The sequence below is a fragment of the Schistocerca serialis genome, chromosome 9, assembly GCF_023864345.2.
Source record: "Schistocerca serialis cubense isolate TAMUIC-IGC-003099 chromosome 9, iqSchSeri2.2, whole genome shotgun sequence".
Taxonomy (NCBI): domain Eukaryota; kingdom Metazoa; phylum Arthropoda; class Insecta; order Orthoptera; family Acrididae; genus Schistocerca; species Schistocerca serialis.
In genome coordinates, this window is record NC_064646.1 from 93,817,647 (window position 1) to 93,829,887 (window position 12,241).

At 39.6% G+C, this 12,241-nt stretch overlaps 1 protein-coding gene across 1 annotated transcript in view; it reads left to right on the forward strand.

Moving 5' to 3' along the window:
• The first annotated feature begins 2,515 nt into the window (after window positions 1-2,515).
• Window positions 2,516-12,241, forward strand: part of LOC126419083 (U-reduvitoxin-Pr21-like) — a 63,755-nt gene continuing 54,029 nt past the window's right edge. Inside the window, exon 1 of the mRNA XM_050086172.1 lies at window positions 2,516-2,673. Coding sequence (XP_049942129.1) covers window positions 2,604-2,673 — 70 coding nt within the window. The 5' untranslated portion in view covers window positions 2,516-2,603. The remainder of the gene's footprint in view (window positions 2,674-12,241) is intronic.

Sequence of the window (12,241 nt, forward strand, 5' to 3'; positions counted from 1 at the left end):
GAACACAAACACAAAGAAATAGAATTACAAACTAATCAAGGGATAAACACTCAGAACTAAATTTGTTATAACAAACTTGACTACTGCAATAACAAATAGTACATCTGAACTGACAGGTAACTATCTCATGGCAATTGATATTCAATCAGTTATCCTCTTTAAGCTATTGTAAGAAAGAAGTGCAAGAAATGAACCTCAACGATCACAAAGAGTGACAGAGATTGAAAAGTACAAGATGATGTTTTGACTGAGGGAAATGGGAGATTCATCAATGGATCCGTTTCCGCAGTTAATAAATTTTTCAGCAGTTGTCCACACGCTTGAGACATTTCTCCGGTAAGTGTGACAAGACCAATATTCTAGCTTTTGTGAACTAGAAATATTTCCTTTACTCTGATAATGTCAGCTTCACTGTATCTGATGGACTTTCTAACACGTCCTTCAATATTTTGTCACATGTTTCAGTACTTTAGAACCGACTTACAGCAAAAAACTACGGAGTCTACGACAATATCACATAACAAGATAGTAGATAACAAGAAACAATTATTCTTACAACAGCGAATATTACGTTCTTATAGACAATAAATGACTGACCGACTGCTGCATTTTCATTCTGGTTTATCATCTTTGAAGTTAACAACATTTTGCTGAATAATGTATATACAAAGTGATCGGCGGCTTGCGGCGTTCAAAGGAGACGTCACATCACCCCTGACTGTCAGCACGGGAGCCATTGTCACACCTTCCATTGAAGCAATCAAGCTGCTGACAAAAAGAATATACATATGATTGGAAAAGAAAATTCCAGATCTTTTTAATGCTGATTGGTTTGGTTTTGGAGAAAAAATCCAAGGGATGCCATTTTCAGATAATGGAGGCAAAACTACAGAAAAATAGACACTCTCCTAGAATTTTTTGAGATCTAGAAAAATTGTTCGACAGCGTAATATAAACTATAGGGAAATGCGAGTAACGTACAATATCTACAATAACCAAGAGGAATAAAAAACGATGAAACCCTTACACGGAATTGCTCGGATTAAAAGTGTTGTAAGGTATGGATGATCAAACTACACGTCAAGGAACTCCTGGACTAAATAAAAGACAGCTCCAGGAATGGGATTAAAATTGTAGAATAATGGGATATCAAGATTCGCTGATGGCATTGTTGTTCTCTGTGAATGTGACAACGATTTGCGAGTCCTGTAGAATGAAATAAACTGTCTAATGAGCAAATACGGTAGACATTAATGATGAAGAGTTGTTTTTGTTGTTTGTTGTGGTCTTCAGTCCTGAGACTGGTTTGATGCAGCTCTCCATGCTACTCTATCCTGTGCAAGCTTCTTCATCTCCCAGTACCTACTACAACCTACATCCTTCTGAATATGCTTAGTGTATTCACCTCTTGGTCTCCCTCTACGACTTTTACCCTCCACGCTGCTCTCCAATACTAAAATGGTGATCCCTTGATGCCTCAGGACATGTCCTACCAACCGATCCCTTCTTCTAGTCAAGTTGTGCCACCAACTCCTCCCCAATTCTCTTCAATACCTCCTCATTAGTTATGTGATCTACCCATCTTATCTTCAGCATTCTTCTGTAGCACCACATTTCGAAAGCTTCTATTCTCTTCTTGTCTAAACTATTTATCGCCCATGTTTCACATGGCTACACTTCATATAAATACTTTCAGAAACGACTTCCTGACACTTAAATCTATACTCGATGTTAACAAATTTCTCTTCTTCAGAAACGCTTTCTTTGCCATTACCTGTCTACATTTTACATCCTCTCTACTTCGACCATGATCAGTTATTTTGCTCCACAAATAGCAAAACTCCTTTACTACTTTAAGTGATGAAGAGTAGCAGAAATAAAATTTGCAATAATTTTAACATCGAAATTAGGGGACCACACAGTAGACGAAGTACAGAAATTCTGCCTCGCAAGAAAGTGAACAAGACATTCCTGAGGATGTAAGTCTGGAGCACAACATTATCAGGGAAAGAAGAGGTGTGAAGCGTGTGATGTGTGGTGTTAAAAAAGGACCTCGAAAATTAGAGAAGAAATGACAAAGTTCTGCACAGAGTGAAGGTATATTTCCAAATCACTGACTAGATGAAGATCTACAATAATGGGGAGCTTTAGAGGGGAAAAACTGTAAGAGAAGACAGAGACTGGAATGCTTAGGACAAACAACCGAGGACGCCGTGTCTAAGTACTACTCTTGAGATAAAGAGGCAGACACAGGAGAGCAGGGCGAGGTGGGACACATCAAACCAGTTTGAAGACTTACGAAATAAAGTAGTATATATTACAAGACAAACTGAACGAATAAAATAAGCGATTAAAACAGAGATTGGTTTACGGAGGCATAGCTATTTTCCTCCTGGTCAGTATGCTAAATGATATTGGCACGAAATAACCTCTGAGACGCAATGCACTGTACAGCGTCCAATGTGCACGTGCCCTTCGCTTCGGAAGTCAGAGGTCATCAGTAAACACAGAATTATCGCTGGGTCGACACAGCTGTCAGATAGTCGGTCGTGGCTCGGCAGCTGTTAGGTCCAGGCGTCTTCAACACTAGCAGTATAGCAGCCATGAACACCACAGCCTCCGTATTAGTCCTCCTTTTATTGGCGCTGGGGTCTCTGGTGGATGCTGAGAAAGGTACAGTAGACATTGCTAAAGTAGTGTGTAGATAATGCATACATCAACACACCTTTCATACTGTCTCCTGCGCTGAATGTTGCCTCCGACTGCTTCACAACTTATCACAATCTTTCATGGGGAGAAAGTTCAGTCCACATCTACATTCGTACTCCGGAAGCCACCTTAGGGCTGTCGCAGAAGGGCAGTTCGTATAGCACTATCATTCTAACCCAACCCCCTTCTCACCCTCCTCCCCCCCCCCCCCTTCCACCTTCATTTTCCTGTGCTACTCGCGTACGACTAACTCAACAGATAAGCTTCAATTTCTGTTATTTTCGTGTCGTGATAATTTCGCCACATGCATGTGGGGCGGAAGTAATTTGTGGCCAGCCTCCTCTGGGAACATATACTCCCGGAATTTTAACAATAAATCTTTCAGTGATGGACAGGAGTCTCTTGCAGCGTCTACTAGTGGAACATGATGTGAACATCCGTAGTGCTACCCCACTTACTACTTGTCAACCATATCCTGTTTAACCCACCCACAATAAACCAAAAAACGTCACAGCCTCGGTCGTAGGAGATCTGAAAGAATTCATTACAGCAAATCGATTTTTGTCACTGTGTGACCATCTTGAATGCTACAAAACTATTGGCCATAAAATCAGATATGAAGACCGTATTATGTCACAGTGCCAAATTTTTGCAAACAACCCATTACACTGGATATATTTCATTAAAAAGGGTACCAAGATTTTACAGAAAAGAACCAATTAAAAACGCAGTCACTGTAACCCGAGAAATCAATAATATAAATAATACAAAAATATAGCAATACTAGAAATTACGCTCTCAGTTGTACGGAGCTTTGCTGCACGCTATTGTAAACTGCTAGCTCAGTTCAAAATTTGTTTATTAGCTGCTATGTTCTTCTGTATTGACGCCCTGTTGAAGTTGCAATATGTGTTTTTATTGCGTGAAACTTCAAGACTTAATTTTTTGTGTATGCTGTATGTTATAATTGTAATATATTCGAGGTGACGTAAGCCTACGTTACATAATACGGTCCTCATGTCTACTTTCATGTCTTATAATATCACCGAAGATGGTCACAGAGTGGCTGAAATCGATTTGCTGTATCAAATGATTTCAGACCTCTTACGATGGAGGCTGACATTTTCTTTACAGTACTAATATTGCCGTCGCTGAGCACGTGGTTCCCAGTGGAATCTAACGTCAAGGAGGTTTTTCTTATACATCACAGAGCACGTCACATTTCACGAACTAGCTTCGACAGTGTAAGGAGATAAGTAGAAAGTGGATTTTACACATGCGAGCAATTTAGTGGGCCTCAACTACAAATTAATACTTTGAAACACAAACGTATTGGCGCGTTCTTCTTTTTCGACGCTGGTTCGTATAACATTTCTATTGTGTGGTGGTAATTCCTGGCTTCTTCTTCTTTGGAGAAGTTATGTACGATATTAACGTTTTACTTCAGCAGAGACCAAACGTGGTTAGTCAATGAGTAGCAACTGCTTTGTGTTCACATATCTACGGGGGCGCTTCAAATAGTAAGATATAAATTATTACAGCTGGCGGGCTATGTTTTATTGAATGCTGCACCACACTTGAAAGTGTCACAGACACATTACACTATTTTTTGTCATTGCTATCAAGCCTCTGTAAATAATGGACAGAAAGTTCTGCCAATCGTTCAGGTCCTCGACATAGAAATCCGTTCCTTGGTCAACAGAGCCATTCGAGAACCGCTGTGTGGGCGACCTCATGGTTGGAAAATCTCTTCCCACCACCTATTCTTTCGCTTGCAGGAAGGATGGAAATCCCCTGATGAATAATGTGGAATTCCCTATCAGAAACACAGATGTATGCGCGGCCTTGGCAACATTTCACAACGGCTAGAGGCTACTTTGCCTTTTATAGATACAGGGCCTGAATTTCAGCCAAATAGGGCCAAAATGTCAGGCTGAATCTGTGTGCAATTTAGGCATTTTGCCCACAAGAACTGTACTGTCCCGCGTTCTTCAACTCTTCCAGTTGCCACGCCTTTTCAGTGGTCTGAGGCGAAACGACATGAGTAACTTACTTTCTAAAGTCCATAAAGTACATATTGCACCGCAATAGTGTTTGGTGTCACCGTAATGACTCCAAACATAATGAGTATGCCAAACTGAAGTTTCTCTCCAAGTAACTGGAATGCATACACACCAGTTGTCATCAGAAACACTACATCTGTGGAATAAAACGTCGTTTTTAATTTTGTGATGCTGTAAAATTTATTAAGGTTGTAAGTAGGCTGTTTATGTTTTCTTATTGGCAATGTTACGTAGCGCTCTGTATGAAAATCACTGGCTGTGCTGTGTGCAGTCTGTGGCTAGTTTTCATTGTTGTCTGCCATTGTAGTGTTGGGCAGCGGCAGCTGGATGTTAACAGCGCGTAGCGTTGCGCAGTTGGAGGTGAGCCGCCAGCAGTGGTGGATGTGGGGAGAGAGATGGCGGAGTTTTGAAATTTGTAAGACTGTCATGAACTGCTATATATAATATGACTATTAAGGTAAATACAGTGTTTGTTCTCTATTAAAATCTTTCATTTGCTAACTATGCCTATCAGTAGTTAGGGCCTTCCTTAGTTTGAATCTTTTATTTAGCTGGCAGTAGTGGCGCTCGCTGTGTTGCAGTAGTTCGAGTAACGAAGATTTGTGTGAGGTAAGTGATTTGTGAAACGTATAGGTTAATATTAGACAGGGCCATTCTTTTGTAGGGATTATTGAAAGTCAGACTGCGTTGCGCTAAAAAATATTGTGTGTCAGTTAAAGCACAGTCTTGTATAATTCTTCAAAAAGGGGACGTTTCATATGTCGACCCTTAGCCGAGGATACCTCACTGGAATCTTCTGATTTTTTCCTTGTAGTTTGTGTAATTAGCGTAGATTTTGTTTATTGCTAGCGCGTAATTGTAGAGAGTATCTCCTTTGTAGTTGCAGTCTTTCATTGTTGTACAGTAAAACAGTTGTGACATGCATGTAGATTTCCACCAAGTATTTAAGTAGACATTATTTCCATTTCTATGTTAATGTGTTATCTTATTTTGCTCTTCAAATTGTGCTTTTCTGTGTTATCGTGTGAAATATTGTGACAATAATGGCGTGTGAAAAACGTAACACTAGACTCCAAAGTAAACTGAGAAATAATAGTGACGACGAGCGTAGCCGCCGAGTAATGAATTTACTTATGTTCAAAGTAGTAATTTGGTAACTGTGCATAGGGAAATGGAGCGGGCGTCAAATAATGGTGTAGACAGTGAAACAGGTAGTGAACAGGGAAGCATTATTGATCGATCGATCGGCAACAGCTCGCCTCAGGAATCGGGAATGACAGAACACAATATTGCAAATACTGTAGACTCATGTTTTGGGTTCTCACCGTTTTCTCAAATGAGTCAAGACACATTTTCCGCTTGTCAAAATGTGAATGTTGCCGGTGCAAATTCACTGCCGAAAAGCACTGAGGAACATGTTTCAGACAACAATGCAAACTAGCCACAGACTGCACACAGCACTGCCAGTGATTTTCATACAGAGCGCTACGTAACATTGCCAATAAGAAAACATAAACAGCCTATTTACAAGGTGGGTTTTGTGTAAGGAGAGTTTCTATTTTATGCCGCCTTGTCTCTGCATCTTGCAGTGTAGCCAGCTCTTTACACATACCAAAACAGTATTGTCTGTGCTGTGTGTCTTTCATTAGTAAAATTCTGTAGTTAGTTATCTGTCCTGTTAAATCCGAAAGATCAGTCAGTCATTGCGGTAGACACGACAAAGCGTCAGCCACAACATTAGTCTTACATTTTATACAAATTTTGTCGAAACTGTATTCCTGTATGAAAGCTGTCCACCTCGTAATCTTAGAATGTAGTAGCCAACAGGTCTACAAAAAGCTCAGAATGTGGTGATCACAAAATACCTAACGTGTTATAACTGAACTTCTTAAATGCCCATATTATGGCCAGAGCTTGTAACTGAGTAGCACTCTGAAAGGGTTCTCCTAGCAAAACTAATTGAATTAACTTCTGTCCTTTTCAGACGTTTGAAATGGACATGCACCAATTCACAAAAACGATGCGTCAGTGGCAACGCAAAATTCTACGTTCATGCCAACATGACATAGGATTTCAGAATTAGCTAAAGCATTCTTTACAGCGTTGAAATCTATTTGATATTTTACTGACCATTTTCATCGGACATTCTTTTTTAATAGTCTTAATAGTGGTAGACTGTTAAGCGGTTGTTCAGGAAAAAACGATGAAAAAACGAACAATGGTCAAGAAAAGCTTCCAAATGCCGTTTTGTGTACGGAGCTGAAAAATTTATCACTGTACTTATCAGGATCAGGACTTATTCCTGAAGGAGATACCACATGCCCCAAAAATTTTATTTTCTCACGACCATACTTTGACTTCTGCAAGTTAAATGAGACTCCAGCCTGTGAAAATTTACGAAATGTTCCTGTATAACAGCTAAAATCAAGAGATAATCAACATATAGTGTTACTTTGTCTAGGAGATCTGGTCTGAGAACAGTATCTAGTGCCATAGTTAATAAACCAGAAATTACGCTAAGTCCAAATGGCAAAACACAAAACTGATAACTTCTACCAGCATAGACAAAAGCTGTGTATTTCCTAGATTCATCTAACAATAAGACCTGCCAACAGGAGCAGGAGAGATCTAGCCTTGTCAAGTCATGTACTACATGAAATTCCACTAATTGCTCTTCTAGATTTTCTGGTTATTTGTAGACTGTTATAATTATTTCATTGATACCAGGCACATCCAGAATGAGACGTACTTGGCTATTATGTTTATTTACCGCTAATAATGGACTGCAGTATTGTGAATGTTATGATTCAATTATTTTTCACTGAACAGTTGACCATATTTCTCGAACAGGAGCGTCTCGTTTCATTCACGGAATGAGGTAAGATTTATAGCACAATTTGTCCTATGGAATCATGTCCACATCTATTTCTTACGCCATGTTTCGCCTCAACAACATGTAAGTATTTCAAAAGTATGTTTCTTAAATCTAATTACAGTTGTGTATCCAGATAAGAAGATTCTATTGTCTTATCTTGTAAATAAGCTATTTTATTGTCATTTTTACCATGGTGAGTTGAGAAACAATCTTGTAGAACACTCTTGGCCTTTAAAACTTTTACTTTAATCCCGTGGTAGTACATATCATGCATCATTGCTGATTGTATTAAATGTGCTTTGATAACATTGCCCTCGATTCGTAAGTAGAACTGTAGAACTTACCCAAATAAAAGTCTAATTTTACAGAAAAACTCCATACCCAGCAAGCAGTCAACAACAAGACGTTTTGCAATCAGGAACAGGATAAGACCTCTCCATTTCCAACGACGACATTTACTTTTGTCTGCGATTTGATAGATTGCAACCTATCACCTAGAGTTCTCACAATTTTGTACCAGCTTGTTTTTTAAACAAGTTATGTGGTAAAACCCCAATAGAGGACAAGTGTCTATATTTTTGTAGGAATTTTTTTCCACTATAGCAGATACCGAGGCTAGCATTAAACCCCATGATTTCTTACTGTGCAGAAGCTGATCCAAAGTAAACTTACCTCTAATATCGGTACCGTCGTCATACCTTAAGAGATTGACATGATTGCCTTGAGAGCCCGTACATCATGATACATCTGTCATCAGAGGGCTTAATGAGGTCGAAATTAGTTTGATTAAGCTTCTGTGGAGATAGCTGGTGGTGCTTCATTGGTGACTTCCTCAGTCTTTAGCAAATGACTTTGATTTTGCCAACTGCTATCAGGCGCACCCTGTGGTTCAAAAAATGGTTCAAATGGCTCTGAGCATTATGGGACTTAACATCTATGGTTATCAGTCCCCTAGAACTTAGAACTACTTAAACGTAACTAAGGACATCACACAACATCCAGCCATCACGAGGCAGAGAAAATCCCTGACCCCGCCGGGAATCGAACCCGGGAACCCGGGCGTGGGAAGCGAGAACGCTACCGCACGACCACGAGATGCGGGCACCCTGTGGTATACAGCTATTTTGCTGATAAGTATTGTCTTCACTTCCTTGTCTCTGGGCTTCATAATTGAATTCCAAAAACTGCTATCGTTCTTTCTGGAATTTTGTCTGCCTGTTCCCCTGGTACCCGGCGTCTCGCAAGCAATTTTTAAACCTTCCACTGTAACTATTATCCGAATACCGTACCTGTGCCACTGTGCAGCATACATCACACTTGGATGACGTAGAATGTGACATCATAGGAGCACCACAGTGCTCTTTAAGATTGCCCGTGTTATATCCTGCGCGCTTGGCTGACCTCAATGCAGCGTGCAAGTCTGGCCGATATGGTTTCAGTTATAGAGCTTCATATCCTCGTCAATAAGACCAGTAGAATCTAGAACAGACATAAAAATGTTCTAAATCCTCTTCTGGTACGTGTACAAGTTTCTCACGAATATCGAAGGAGAACTTTGGCTTCAGAATTCTTAAAACACCTTTGTGAGAAATCGGTTCGTCCCATTAACAAGTTTTGTTTAAATATTTCTCAGAGTACCTGCGAAGAATATCCTGGAGTTTAGCATTGTCTGTGGCCCAAGGAGCTCCACGGCCAACTATATAGTCTGTGGTTAAACGGATGTTTTGATGCTCAGTCCAAGACAGCGGTAACACTCCTCTGGAAGCTAGCATAAACACGATTCTACGCGGAATGTTTTTCTGTGGTATAAAGACTTTGACTTGTCTATGATTGAGCAGATTATCCTCAAGCAAAACAGATGAGAGTGATGACGCAGTTATTACCACATATGGTACATGAACTACCGACTGGTTATTATACTTTGTGTCTTTATTGTACGTTGTACTATTTGTTGCAGTAGGACCGGTATAATAATCGCATACTTTATAGACTGTTGGTAGTGTACATGGAACCACGCAGCTGACTGTAGACAATTCCTGTTATGCGGTCGTGATTTGAGCAACTACTTGCTCACGCCATTCTAGCAGAACTTCGTTTAAACTAGCTTTTATTTGTTGAGATTAGGATTTTATAGATTTTCCACCATTGTCTAATTCGGACATAGCGGCTGTGACCGCTTCTTCTACGACTCGCTATAGTTCTGAATTTATCTCCCATACTTTTGCAAAAACGATTGAGGAAAATCATTCACAATGTGTTTGCACTGTTCACTGAATTGTTTTTGAGCCTTCACGCTTTATTCTTCAATGAAAGTATCGACTTTTTTTATAACTGCACAAGGGCATTTTTAATTGTTTTTGATCTTCATATAACGTCCGTAGATCTTCCGGAAGGTCTTGACAAGCATTCATCATTCGCTAGTATATCTTACTGTAATGACAATATGTTGAAATCAGCAATCAGTTACACTTTGCTACTGGACTGTTTTTTTTTTTTTTTTTTTCAAATAAGTAGACTGTGTCGCAATTCTTTGTACTGGTTTCGTAATTCTTTGAATTGGTTTTGTAATCATTTCGATTGATTCTCTAACTAGGTGATTATGTCGCCTCAAAATTTTCTAATAATAGGGCAATGAGGTCATCTGGTTGACCGGCTGTTTGCATTTTCGTTTCACGTGAAGTATTGCCAACATGAATACTTACTTCAAGTGAAACTTGTCATCCGATTTATGAATTACGCTACGCGAAAGATCACCTAAATTAGTGTCATTTTCACACAACGAATTATTTGTCATAATACATACGAGGATTAGTTTCAGAGCACGTTTACACTCGGGTTCCGAAACTCGTGTGTGTTCAACTTCCGAGTTAGCAGACTAGTTCTGTTCAAAGTTAATATCTTCCTATGTAGTCATTTTAGGAATCTTACCTAATTTTACCATAACATTAATGTAAATCAAAAATATTTTTGCAAAAATTTTTAATGAATACGATCTGAAAAACATCTACTAGGTAAAATATCCAGCTCAGGAATGCCATGACAGATAAAAAGTTACGTAGACAGTCATCTTGTGACTTACATTCACGTAATCTCATTGACAGTGCCAAGCGTTATTAAATGACTTGGATTAAAATTTCAGTATAACGTTTTTAAATTTTTTTCTGATTGGTTTGATGCGGCCTGCCACGAATTCCTCTCCAGCGCCTACCTCCGTCACAGAGTACCACTCACACCCTATGACCTCAGTTACTTGCTGCATGTATTTCTCTCTTTGTTTACGTCCAGAGTTTTTACGCCCTACGCGTCATATGTTAACAGGTGTCCTAAAATCCTGCCCCTTCTTCTTGACAATGTTTCCCATACATTCCTTTTTCCGGAAAACCTTCTCTTTCTTAACCTTATCAGTCCACCCAATTTTCAACATTCTTCTGTAGCACCACGTCTCAAATGCTTCGCTTCTCTTCTTTTCCGGTTTTCCCTCAGTCTATGTTTCCTTACCGTACAACACTGTTCTACAGTCGTACGTTCTCAGAAATTTCTTCTTCAAATTAAGACCTATGTTTGATCAGCAGACTTCTCTCGGTCAGGAATGCCCTTCTCGTCACTGATAGTCGGTTTTTTTGTCCTCCTTTCTCTGTCCGTCGTGGACTGTTTTGCTGCCTAGGTAGCAGGACCCATTAACTTCTCCTACGTCGTGATCAAAAATCCTGATGTTAACTTTCTCGCTTTTCTCATTTCTGCTATTTCTCATTACTTCCGTCTTTCTTTGATTTACTCTCAATTCATATCCTGCATTCATTAGACTTTTCATCCCATTTAGCAGATCCTGAGAACAGCAATATCGTCACCGAATCTTATCACTGTTATTCTTCTACAATGAACGTTAATTCTACTCTTGAAACTTGCTTTTGTTTCCGTCATTGCTTCTTCGATCTATAGATTGAACAATAGAAGTGAAAGACTACATCCCTCTCTTACAATCTTTTCAATCCGAGCACTTCGTTCTTGGTCTTCCACTCTTATTGTTCCCTCTTGGCTCTTGTACGTATTGTATATTACCCGCCTTCCCCTTACCCCTACGGCACTCAGATTTTTGAGCATCTTGCACCATTTGACTTTGTCGAACGCTTTTTACAGGTCTCTAAATCCTCTGAACGTGTCCTGATTTTCTTTGGTCTTGCTTCTGTTATCAACCATAACGTCAGAGTTGCCTCGCTGATGCCTTTACCTTTACTAAAGCCAAATTAATCGTCATGTAACGGATCCGCTATTTTCTTTTTCATTCTGCTGTTTGTATTATTGTTGTCAGTAACTTGGATGCATGAGCTGTTATTCTGACTGTGCGATAATTCTCACACTTGTCAGCTGTTGCTGTCTTCATAATTCTGTGGATGATGTTCCTCCGAAAGTCAGACGGTGTATCGCTAGTCTTATACAGTCTACACAACAACGTGAATAGTCGTTTTGTTGCAGCTTCCCTCTACGATTTTAAAAATTCTGATGGAATGTTAACTGTCCTTTCTGCATTATTCGACATTAGTCTTCCGAAGCTCTTTTAATTTTTGAATCTAATACTGGATCCCCTATCTCTTCT